Here is a 13,821-nt window from a genome sequence, read left to right on the forward strand (position 1 = left end):
CCCATCACCATACAGAATAAGAACTGTGTTTTGAATCCAAATAGCCTGTGCAACCCAAAGCCAAAATGAAAACAAAATTTATCATTTTGGTAAAAAAAATTAAAAAGTTAAAAATCAGAAGGAATAAATAATGTAGCTATAAAAATTAGGCAAGCTCTAGAGAAAGAAAGACTTTTCTTAATTACTGAAAATACAATCTATTGTACTCATCATTTTGCTCTCTGTTACCCATAGAAAAGCAAGCCAAGAAAACAGTTTGGTAAGCTATCTGGACCCTCATTTCTTGTGTACAAAGTAGAGAAATACTATGCCATCTCTATTTCCACTTTAGAAACAACTGCACATGTGAAGGAGAAGCAGCAATAAAAGCAACCACAGCTAGTACTGTACTATTCCACGAGATAGCAAAGTAAAAATAATTTGTGGCAAGAGGGAGAGTCCAAGTTCTAACTCTTGAATAAAAAATGGAATATTTAATTATATCAGCTTGTTTTAATTATTTATTTTATTTTTTTATCAAGGTATCATTGATATATAATCTAATGAAGGTTTCATATGAGCAACACTGTGGTTACAACACCACCTATATTATTAAGTCCACCCTACACCCCATTGCAGTCACTGTACATTAGTGCAGTAAGATGCTGTAGAGTCACTACTTGTCTTCTCCATACTATACTGCCTTCTCTGTGAGCCACCTACATTATGTGCACTTATCATAATACCCCTTAATCCCCTTCTCCCTCCCTAGATCCCCCACACTCCCCATCCTCTTTCCTTTGATAACCACTAGTTCCTTCTTGGAGTCTAGGAGTCTGCTGCCATTTTGTTCCTTCAGTTTTGCTTTGTTGTTATACTCCACAAATGAGAGAAATCATTTGGTACTTGTCTTTCTCCACCTGGGTTATTTCACTGAGCATAATATCCTCTAGCTCCATCCTTGTGCAAATGGTAGGATTTGTTTTCTTCTTATGGCTGAATAGTATTCCATTGTGTATATGTACCACATCTTCTTTATCCATTCATCTATTGATAGACTCTTGGGTTGCTTCCATATCTTGGCTATTGTAAATAGTGCTGTGATAAACATAGGGGTACATATGTCTTTTCGAATCAGGGATCTTGTTTTCTTCTGGTAAATATGTAGGAGTGGGATTCCTGGGTCAAATGGTATTTCTACTTTTAGTTTTTTGAGGCACCCCCATATGCTTTCTACAATGGTTGAACTAGTTTACATTTCCACCAGCAGTGTAGGAGAGTTCCCCTTTCTCTGCACCATGGCCAGCATTTGTTATTCTTAGTCTTTTCGATGCTGGCCATCCTAACTGGTGTGAGGTGATATCTCATTGTGGTTTTTATTTGCATTTCTCTGATAATTAGCGATGTGGAGCTTCTATTTATGTTCCTGTTGGTCATCTGAATTTCTTCTTTGGAGAACTGTCTGTTCAGATCCTCCGCCCATTTTTTAATTGGGTTATTTGCTTTTTGCGTGTTGAGGTGTGTGAGTTCTTTATATATTTTTTATGTTAACCCCTTATCAGGTATGTAATTTATGAATATATTGTCCCATACTGTAGTGTGCCTTTTGTTCTGCTGGTTACCTTTGCTGTACAGAAGATTTTAGTTTGATGTAGTTCCATTTATACATTTTTGCTTTTGTTTCCCTTCCCCAAGGAGATGTGTTCAGGAAAAAGTTGCTCATGTTTATATTCAAGAGGTTTTTGCCTATGTTTTCTTCTAACAGTTTTATGGTTTCATGACTTACATTCAAGTCTTTGATCCATTTTGATTTACTTTTGTGTATGGAGTTAGACAGTAATCCAGTTTCATTCTCTTACATGAAGCTGTCCAATTTTGCCAACACCAGTTGTTGAAGAGGCTATCATTCCCCCGTTGTATATTCATGACTCCTTTAACATATATTGTCATATATGGTTGGATTTATATCTGGGCTTTCTGTTCTATTCCATTGATCTTTGGGTCTGTTCTTGTGCTAGTACCAAATTGTCTTGATTACTATGGCTGTGTAGTAGAGCTTGAGTTGAGGAGTGAAATCCCCTCAGCTTTATTCTTCCTTCTCAGGATTGCTTTGGCTATTTGGGGTCTTTTGTGGTTCCATATGAATTTTAGAACTAGTTGTTCGAGTTTGTTGAATAATGCTGTTGATATTTTGACAGGGATTGCACTGAATCTGTAGATTGCTCTAGGCAGGATGACCATTTTGACAACATTAATCCTTCCTATCCATGAGCACAGGATGTATTTCCATTTATTGGTGTCTTCTTTAATTTCTCTCATGAGAGTCTTGTAGTTTTCAGGGCATAGGTCTTTCACCTCCTTGATTTTTTATTCTTTTTGATGCAACTGTAAATAGATTGTTTTCCTATTTCTCTTCTGCTAGTTTATCTTAGTTTATAGGAATGCAACAGATTTCTGTGTATTAATATTGTATACTGCAACATTGCTGAATTCAGATATTAGTTCTAGTAGTTTTGGAGTGGAGTTTTAGGGTTTTTTATGTATGGTATCATGTCATCTGCAAATAGTGACAGTTTAACTTTTTCCTTTCCAATCTGGATGCCTTTTATTTCTTTGTTTTGTCTGATTGCCGTGGCTAGGACCTCCAGTACTATGTTGAATAAAAGTGGGGAGAGTGGGCATCCTTGTCTTGTTCCCAATCTTAGCGGAAAAACTTTTAGTTTTTGCTGTTAAGTAGGATGTTGGCCATGGGTTTGTCATATATGGCCTTTATTACATTGAGGTACTTGCCCTCTATATCCATTTTGTTGAGAGATTTTTTCATGAATGGATGTTGAATTTTGTTGAATGCTTTTTCAGCATCTATGGAGATGATCATGTGATTTTTGCCCCTCTTTTTGTTGATGTGGTGGATGATGCTTATGGATTTTTGAATATTGTACCTTCCTTGCATCACTGGAATAAATCCTACTTGATCATGATGGATGATCCTTTTGATGTATTTTTGAATTCAGTTTGCTAATATTTTGTTGAGTAGTTTTGCATTTATGTTCATCAGGGATATTGGTCTGTAATTTTTTTTTTTGTGGTGTCTTTCCCTGGTTTTGGTATTAGAGTGATGCTGGCTTAATAGTATGAGTTTGGAAGTATTCCCTCCTCTTCTACTTTTTGGAAAACTTTAAAGAGGATGGCTGTTAGATTTTCTTTAAATGTTTGATAAAATTCAGCGGTGAAGCCATCTGGTATGGGAGTTTTGTTCTTAGGTAGTTTTTTGACTCAATTTTATTGCTGGTAATTGGTCTCTTCAGATTTTCTGTTTCTTCCTGGGTCAATCTTGGAAGGTTGTATTTTTCTAGAAAGTTGTCCATTTCTTCTAGATTATCCAATTGAATTACCGGTAATTCAGAGGACATTAAGCATTGCCATGTGTAAGGTGTTTACAGAATATAAATATGAATCAGCTGGTCACAGTCTGCTCTAAAAGAGTTCATTAACCAGATAAGTGATGGGATTATAGACTCCTATGCTTGTCTATATTAAATGCATAGTTACTGTGCCATTACAAGGGGCAATTATTGCTATAACAAACTTTTTTAAGTCTCTAAAAATCAAAAATAGAAGATTGTCACATTTTAGAAAATATGGCATGACCCTTCCAAACTAGCTGGAAATTGCTACAATGTACCCTATTAAAAATAGGTTAAAATTAATAATCTGTGCCAAATAGTAACTAATATTATATTCTTAAATTATTTATGATCGAGCACTTTTTAATTTTAATACTCTGATACAGGCATACATTACTTAGCTGGTGTTCCTAAGTACCAAAGACTCATACCTCCATTCCCCAAACTATCTCAATTCAACAGCAGTCTTGACCTCTACACGTTAATGAAGATTATAGTTTTATTTCCACATGAATCCAATTACTATTCATCTCAGTTTTACATGGAAAGGTGACACAAGAAAAAACTTTCTTTTGAGCCATCTCTAGATGTCTCTATAACTCTAGGATCTTTCATTTTACTTTGATCCATAGTGATGACTCTCTCAAACATCTCTACATCTTCAGAAGCCTTTCTTAAAACTCTTGAACTTTGTTTCCCACACTTATTTTTTTCTGGATATTGTATAATGATGGTCAATTGAGCCTGACTACATGATAATAGCTATTAGCAATTTCAGCATGCCAGCTTCAGTTTTCTTGAGTCTCCATCCCTACAGTAACAATATTTAGGTGCTGTATATCCACTTTATTTAAAAGAAAAATGGCTCAACAGCAGAGAAGACTAGTATTGACTCTGTAGATTCTTACTACACTGATGGACAGTAATTACAATGGGGTAGGGGGAGTTGATAACATGGGTGAATGTTGAAACCCCAATGTTACTCATGTGGAACTTTCATAAGATTGTATATAAATGATATCTTAATTTAAAAAAAGAAAAGAAAAACTGCTCATGTTACAGGCAGTAACTTGTAAAATTAACTCCAGGTTGATATGTTTATTGTTATAATTGAGCAACCAAGTTTTATGTTTGGACATTTTCATTTGGAAAGCCAATAAAGTCCCCTTTAATGTTTAAACCAGCAGTTCTCAACTCCTGCTGGATATTAGAATCACCTGGAAACTAATATATTTATGCCCAATTTCCCCACCATCTAGCCAAATAAATTAGCACAGCCTCTGAGGTCAGGGACTCAGTGTTGGCATTTTTTAGAAGCATGTTAGGGGATTCTAAAATGTAGTCAGGGTAAAACTGTTTAAACCTATTTTGCATTTTTCTGCTACTTGCAACTGAAGATTTTATTATAAAATACACTTATACAAAATCATGTATACTATACCTTTTGGGTAAGAGATATTCCAGGGCAAATTTGATAATTTTTACTTCTCTAGTTGGCTTTCAAATATAATTTCCCTCAACAGACATGAACAAGTTCTCCCAAAATGGAGCCCCAATCTACCTTAACCAAAATATGGAATGTGTACTGTAATTTTTCCTTTTAATTTCTCTAAACAACAAGAATATTATGTGTATAGTAGTTGTCCAAGACTTCCAAATAAAATTCTGTTGCAGAGAATTCAGTTTGGCCTCAACTCTTCCCACTCTGTCACTGCCCTTCTTATCCTACATTCCTGAAACACTGAACTAGTTAAAATTCTCCCCTGCTTTTGTGCCTTTGTATATACTATTCCCTCTTGTATATGCTCCTTTCTCTTACCCTATAAAACTATTCATCCTTCAAATATTACCTTAAACAGTAACTCCCATGAAGTTTTGCCCTAGCCTCTGAGGCAGACTTAAATGTTCCTTCTATTCCTATTGTACTGGCTACAAATTCTCACTGTAACAATTACCTTACTGCTTTCTAATTATCAATTACATTGCCCTTCCCCATTAAACTAAAAATCATTTCTGTCTTTGAATGTTTATTCCAGCATAATGCCTGGCACTGAAAACTATGAACTATAATATTTTTAAATGAATGAATGAACATATACAACAGATTTTATCATTATGGACCACACTCAAAATTGAACAATAGGAGACAATACAAAAAAATAATCATTATCTGTTAAGAATTATGAATTTGTGGGCTAAATTGTATTATCCAAAGATGAATATATAGTACAGATCATATTGGCAATGTTTTTTAATAGAAATGATGGTAACCTACAATTTAGATATATCAATCTATGTCATTCCTAGCCATTATCTCCTTGCTTTTTTCAAAATTTTGTTTGGTATCATTGAAATTAGGTATCTTTCTACTCTTGATATCAATCTCTTCAACTTTTAATAAATTAGCATTCTAGAAAAAAAAGCACACTAAGACAAACTGCTTACCCTCAGAAAAAAACCATACTAACTGTATACACCTAGTTGACCATTTAATTTTTGGAGAAAATGAAGCCATGGGATGAGATATGCTTCACTGAGTAAGTATACATAAGATTGTGAGACTATCATGAGATAATTTCATGTTTATGAGATAATTTAGACATAAAAGTCTATTAAAGAACACTTAATCTATCCCTTTATAAAACCTGATTATATTTCAATTATCCCAAGATATACCCAAAGTTTAGGCCCAATCATAAACATTAGGTAATATCACAATACCTCTTCCAATGTCTTTGCCTTCCAAATCCTTTAATGTAAATGATTTTCCTTTTACAATAAGAACAGCATCACCTTCCCACTTTTTGTGTTTTTTCTTTGAAGCCTTACACCAAACAACACTGAAATATTTAACTAGGCTATTAGGTTCCTCTTCTTGTCCCTTAGACACTGTTATTTCTTTATGGGTTGAATGTACTAGAATAAAAAAAATAAAAAACACATTACCAGAGATGACTTTAATATTTAAGTAATAAGGTCATTCAAACAAAAATAAAAGCAGAAGAAAATTAGATAGCACTAAAAAGTATGAAAGAATATTTGATGATACTCTTGTTAATATTTCATAAACTGATAAATTCAAATGTCAGGTGCTAGTATTACCATGAGTACAATGAATGTAAATTTCTTGTCATCCCTAACTCATACAAACTCAGCTGAAGTAGAATAACATAATAATCGCTGCAACATTTTAAAACTCTAGGAATTTAAGATAAATTTGAACATCCATGGAAAAATATCCAAGATCACATATTTTGAACAAACAACTAATTTGATGAACAGTGACATGAAAGTCAAAGAAAAGCAAAGTAAGTTCACAGAGGCCCCTGAGAGAAAAACCTGCAGTTTTTCAAAAAAGAGAAGATGTAAAACCAAGTAGAAATGAGACTAAATTTCATTAAAATACTCTTGTCTCCTAGTGAGGGAATAACCAGGGTGATTAATTGTGAGAATTCAGCAGTATATGAGCAGGAAATAAAAGGTTTCCTTTTACAAAAGTCTGTGCTTTTCTGGAAAGGTATTTCCACAATTGCCTTATAAAACATATCCAAACAGTCTAACACAGAAAGCTCTCCAGCAACAGAGAAACTAATCTATGTTGATAGAAACCAAAAAGTGATTTCTGCCTCTAGAGTTGAGGATTCAACTGGAAAGTGACAGGAGAAAACTTGTTCTGAGTGATAGTTATATAGATATATATAATTAACAAAAATCATCACTGTCGGTTTAAGAGCTACACATTTTATTACATACAAATTATAACTCAATTTTAAAAAGGCCAAACATAATAAAACAAAAATATAACAGCAGAACAGATAGAAAGGCATGTAGATAATATTCTAAATAGGGGTATTTTTTAGGGTTTTGAAGCAAAAACATAACTTATCTGTTACTTCAAAGTACACTTGACACTACAGTGAAAACGTCCCCCTGCTCTGCCTCACTTCCTCTTTTCCCCTTGGCAGTCACAGTTAAAACACCAGCACGGGGAGGAGCCAAGATGGCAGCGTGAGTAGAGCAGCTGAAATCTCCTCCCAAAACCATATATATTTTTGAAAATACAGCAAATACAACTATCCCTAAAAGAGAGACCAGAAGATACAGGACAACAGCCAGGCTACATCTACACCTGTGAGAACCCAGCGCCTCATGAAGGAGGTAAGACACAAGCCATGGCCCAGCGGGAGCCGAGTGCCCCTCACCCCAGCTTCCTGCAGGAGGAGAGGAGATGGAGCGGGCAGGGAGAGGGAGCCCAGGACTGCTAAATACCCAGCCCTAGTCATCCACAGCGGGAGTGCAGACACACAGTGCGTGGGATGCTGGATACTAGGGAAATGGAACAGTAAAACTTGTGAACAGATCCCCTGGGACAAAGAAAAGCGAGTGCCCTTTGAAAATCTTAAAGAGACAGTAACCCCACAGCTGGATGGAAGCATCCGAGGACATTCAGGCCAGCAGCTGGGAATCCCGGGGAATTCCGGGCACCCTAACCCCATGGGCAGCAGCACAGCTCTGAGGCCCCTCACAGTGATAAACAGCCTCCTGCCTGTTCCTGCTCCAATGCAGCTCCGCAGTAGCGGAGCAGCAGCCTGAGGGCTGCCTCACCCACAGCAACCGCAGAGCTTACTCCACAGAGGCAGGGCAAGAATAAGAGACCCTGTCTGCATGAAGCTGCCCAGCACAAGCCGCTAGAGGTCGCCATTCTCCCAGGAAAGGTAGGCCACAAACTAGCAAGAAGGGACATTCTAACAGCTGACACACGCAGCAGCTCCCCACAACTACCTCTACCCCATGAAAAGGAAGAAGAATTTGATCCAGACCAAAATCACAGAGACAACCTCTGAGAAGGAGCTGGGAGAGATAGATCTAACCAATCTCTCTGAAAAAGAATTCAAAATAAACGTCATAACCATGTTGATGGAGCTGCAGAAATAAAACAATCTCTTGAAGGATTTAAAAGCAGAATGGATGAGATGCAAGGGGCGACTGATGGAATAGAAACCAGAGAACAGGAATGAATAGAAGCTGATTCAGAAAAAGATAAAAGGATCTCCAGGAATGAAACAATATTAAGAGAACAGTGTGACCAATCCAAAAGGAACAATATCTGCATTATAGGGGTACCAGAAGAAGAGAGAGAGAGAAAAAGGGATAGAAAGTGTCTTTGAAGAAATAATAGCTGAAAACTTCCCCAAACTGGGGGAGGAAATACTCACTCAGACTGCAGAAGTACACAGAACTCCAAACAGAAGGGACCCAAGGAGGACAACACCAAGACACATAATAATTAAAATGGCAAAGATCAAGGACAAGGAAAGAGTTTCAAAGAAGCTAGAGAGAGGAAAAAGGTCACCTACAAAGGAAAACCCATCAGGCTATCATCAGACTTCTCAACAGAAATCTTACAGGCCAGAAGAGAATGGCATGATGTATTTAATGCAATGAAACAGAAGGGCCTTGACCCAAAAATACTACATCCAGCACGATTATCTTTTAAATATGAAGGAGGAATTAAACAATTCCCAGACAAGCAAAAGTTGAGGGAATTTGCCTCCCACAAACCACCTCCACAGGGTATTTTAGAGGTACTGCTCTAGATGGGAGCACTCCTAAGACTAAATAGATGTCACCAGAGAAAATAAAATTAGTAGAGAAAGCAGACCAACCAAATACTAACTAAAGGCAAAAAATAAAATCAACTACCCACAAAAGCAGTTAAAGGAAACACAAAAGAGCATGGAATAAAACACCCAACATATAAAGAATAGGGGAGGAAGAATAAGAAGGGAGAAAAATAAAGAATCATCAGACAGTGTTTATAACAGCTCAATAAGCGAGTTAAGTTAGACAGTAAGATACTAAAGAAGCTACCCTTGAACCTTTGGTAACCACGAATCTAAAGCCTGCAAGGGCAATAAGTACATATCTTTCAATAATCACCCTAAATGTAAATGGACTGAATGCACCAAACAAAAGACACAGAGTAACAGAATGGATAAAAAAGCAAGACCCATCTACATGCTGCTTACAAGAGACTCACCTCAGACCCAAAGACATGCACAAACTAAAACTCAAGGGATGGTAAAAGATATTTCATGCAAACAACAGGGAGAAAAAAGCAGGTGTTGCAATACTAGTATCAGACAAAATAGACTTCAAAACAAAGAAAGTAACAAGAGATAAAGAAAGACATTACATAATGATAAAGGGGTCAGTCAAACAAGAGGATATAACCATTATAAATATATATGCACCCAACACAGGAGCACCAGCATATGTGAAACAAATACTAACAGAATTAAAGGAGGAAATAGAATGCACTCATTTTTGGAGACTTCAACACAGCACTCACTCCAAAGGATAGATCCACCAGACAGAAAATAAGTAAGGACACAGAGGCACTGAACAACACACTAGAACAGATGGACCTAATAGACATCTACAGAACTCTACATTCAAAAGTGACAGGATACACATTCTTCTCAACTGTACATGGAATATTCTCCAGAATAGACCACATACTAGGCCACAAAAAGGGCCTCAGTAAATTAAAAAAGACTGAAATTCCACAAACCAACTTTTCAGACAACAAAGATATAAAACTAGAAATAAATTGTACAAAGAAAGTAAACAGGCTCACAAACACATGGAGGCTTAACAACATGCTATTAAATAATCAATGGACCAATGACCAAATTAAAATAGAAATCAAGCAATTGACAGGAAACAAACGAAAACAACAATACAAAGCCCTAACTTCTGTGGGACGCAGCGAAAGCAGTCTTAAGAGGAAAGTATATAGCAATCCAGGCATATTTAAAGAAGGAAGAACAATCCCAAATGAATAGTCTAATGTCACAATTATCGAAATTGGAAAAAGAAGAACAAATAAGGCCTAAAGTCAGCAGAAGGAGGGACATAATAAAGATCAGAGAAGAAATAAACAAAATTGAGAAGAATAAAACAATAGGTAAAAATCAATGAAACCAAGAGCTGGTTTTTTGAGAAAACAAACAAGATGGATAAGCCTCTAGTCAGACTTATTAAGAGAAAAAGAGAATCTACACACATCAATACAATCAGAAATGAGAAAGGAAACATCACGATGGACCCCACAGAAATACAAAGAATTATTAGAGACTACTGTGAAGACGTATATGCTAAGAAGCTGGAAAACCTAGAAGAAATGGACAACTTCCTAGAAAAATACAACCTTCCAAGACTGACCAAAAAAGAAACAAAAAATCTAAACAAACCAATTACAAGCAAAGAAATTGAATTGGTAATCAAAAAACTACCCTAGAGCAAAACCCAGGGACCAGATGGATTTACTTCGGAAATTTATCAGACATACAGAGAAGATATAATACCCATTCTCCTTAAAGTTTTCCAAAAAATAGAAGAGGAGGGAATACTCCCAAACTCACTCTATGAAGCCAACATCACCCTAATACCAAACCCAGGCAAACACCCCACCAAAAAAGAAAATTAGAGACCAACATCCCTGATGAACACAGATGCAGAAATACTCAACAAAATATTAGCAAACAGAATTCAAAAATACATCAAAAGGATCATACACCATGATCAAGCGGGATTCATCTCAGGGATGCAAGGATGGTACAACATTCGAAAATCCATCAACATCATCCACCACATAAATTAAAAGAAGGTTCAAAAACCACATGATCATCTCCATAGATGCTGAAAAAGCATTTGACAAAATTCAACATCCATTCATGATAAAAACTCTCAACAAAATGGGCATAGAGGGCAAGTACCTCAACATAATAAAGGCCATATATGATAAACCCACAGCCAACATCATACTGAACAGCGAGAAGCTGAAAGCTTTTCCTCTGAGATCAGGTACAAGACAGGGATGCCCACTCTCCCCACTGTTATTCAACATAGTACTGGAGGTCCTAGCCACGGCAATTAGACAAAACAAAGAAATACAAGGAATCCAGATTGGTAAAGAAGAAGTCAAACTGTCACTATTTGCAGATGACATGATATTGTACATAAAAAAACCCTAACAACTCCACTCCAAAATTACTAGAACAAATACCTGAATTCAGCAGGATACAAAATTAATACACAGAAATCTGTGGCTTTCCTATACACTAACGATGAACTAGCAGAAAGAGAAATCAGGAAAACAATTTCATTCACAATTGCATCAAAAAAAAATAAAATATCTAGGAATAAACCTAACCAAGGAAGTGAAATACCTATACCCTCAAAACTACAAGACACTCTTAACACAAATTAAACAGGACACTCACAAATGGAAACTCATCCCATGCTCTTGGCTAGGAAGAATTAATATTGTCACAATGGCCATCCTGCCCAAAGCACTCTACAGATTTGATGCAATCCCTATCAAATTACCAACAGCATTCTTCAACAAACTGGAAAAAATAGTTCAAAAATTCATATGGAAACACCAAAGACCCCGAATAGCCAAAGCAATCCTGAGAAAGAAGAATAAAGTAGGGGAGATCTCACTCCCCAACTTCGAGCTCTATTACAAAGCCATAGTAATCAAGACAATTTGGTACTGGCACAAGAACAGAGCCACAGACCAGTGGAACAGATTAGAGACTCCAGACATTAACCCAAACATATATGGTCAATTGATATAACATAAAGGAGCCATAGACATACAATGGGGAAATGACAGTCTCTTCAACAGGTGGTGCTGGCAAAACTGGACAGCTACATGTAAGAGAATGAAACTGGATCACTGCCTAACCCCATACACAAAAGTAAATTCGAAATGGGTCAAAGACCTGAATGTAAGTCATGAAACCATAACACTCTTAGAAAAAAACATAGGCAAAAATCTCTTGGACATAAACATGAGCGACTTCTTCATGAACATATCTCCCCAAGCAAGGGAAACAAAAGCAAAAATGAACAAGTGGAACTACATCAAAGTGAAAAGCTCCTGTACAGCAAAGGACACCACCAAGAGAACAAAAAGGCATCCTATGGTATGGGAGAATATATTCATAAATGATAGATCTGATAAAGGCTTGACATCCAAAATATATAAAGAGCTCATGCACCTCAACAAACAAAAAGCAAATAATCCAATTAAAAAATGCACAGAGGAGCTGAACAGACACTTCTCCAAAGAAGAAATTCAGATGACCAACAGGCACATGAAAGGATGTTCCACATTGCTTGTCATCAGAGAAATTCAAATTAAAACCACAATGAGATATCACCTCACACCAGTAAGGATCGCCACCATCCAAAACACAAACAACAACAAATGTTGGCGAAGTTGTGGAGAAACCGGAACCCTCCTACACTACTGGTGAGAATGTAAATGAGTTCAACCATTGTGGAAAGCAGTATGGAGGTTCCTCAAAAAGCTCAAAATAGAAATACCATTTGACCCAGGCATCCCACTTCTAGGAATTTACTGTAAGAATGCAGCAGCCTAGTTTGAAAAAGACAGATGCATCCTTATGTTTATCGCAGCACTATTTACAATAGCCAAGAAATGGAAACAACCTAAGTGTCCATCAGTAGATGAGTGGATTAAGAAGATGTGGTACATGTACACAATGGAATATTATTCAGCCATAAGAAGAAAACAAATCCTACCATTTTCAACAACATGGATGGAGCTAGAGGGTATTATGCTCAGTGAAATAAGCCAGGTGGAGAAAAACAAGTACCAAATGTTTTCACTCATCTGTGGAGTTTAAGAATAAAGAAAAACTGAATGAATAAAACAGTAGTGGAATCACAGAACCCAAGAATGGACTAACAGTTACCAAAAGGAAAGAGACTGGGAGGATTGATGGGAAGAGAGGGATAAGGGCATGGAAAAAGAAAGGGGGTAATACGATTAGCATGTATAATGTGGGGCAGGGCATGGGGAGGACTGTACAACACAGAAGACAAGTAGTGATTCTGCAGCATCTTACTATGTTGATGGACAGGGACTATAATGGGGTTTGTTGGGGGGACTTGGTGAAGGGGGAATCCTAGTAAACATAATGTTCTTCATGTAATTATAGATTAATGATAACAAAATTAAAAATAAATAAAAATTAAAAACACCAGCACCCTCATGAGAAATACAGATCACCTTCACACTGAGTCCTAGCTCCTGCTTCTTACTTAACTCATACACTAGATTTTTCTGTGGCTAGATAAAAGCTACTCTTGCCATAGACAGTAAAATCTCATTCCCCTATTATTGTAAAGCCCTTCACTATTCCTTGTACCAAATACATACTTCACCCCAGGAAGCTATCAAAATATTAGAATTTACAGAACAAAAACCAAATAATTCGTTTACCTTTTAAAACACACCAACTACTGAAATAGGAAAAGAAAAACAGAAAACCCTGAGATCAGGAATAATGCAAGGATGCCCACTTTTATCTCTTCCATTCAACATTGTCCTGGA

At 36.6% G+C, this 13,821-nt stretch overlaps 1 protein-coding gene across 4 annotated transcripts in view; it reads right to left on the reverse strand.

Moving 5' to 3' along the window:
* RAD54B (RAD54 homolog B) overlaps positions 1 to 13,821 on the reverse strand; it is a 119,542-nt gene that overhangs the window by 42,234 nt on the left and 63,487 nt on the right. For 3 of the 4 annotated variants that reach the window (XM_036995731.2, XM_073229840.1, XM_073229839.1), the window contains exon 4: positions 6,108 to 6,302. The exons of the other annotated variant lie outside the window; for it this stretch is intronic. In XM_036995731.2, the coding sequence (XP_036851626.1) occupies positions 6,108 to 6,302 (195 nt within the window). The remainder of the gene's footprint in view (positions 1 to 6,107; positions 6,303 to 13,821) is intronic. 4 annotated transcript variants of the gene reach the window in all.

This window comes from Manis javanica, chromosome 2 (genome assembly GCF_040802235.1).
Source record: "Manis javanica isolate MJ-LG chromosome 2, MJ_LKY, whole genome shotgun sequence".
Classification (NCBI taxonomy): domain Eukaryota; kingdom Metazoa; phylum Chordata; class Mammalia; order Pholidota; family Manidae; genus Manis; species Manis javanica.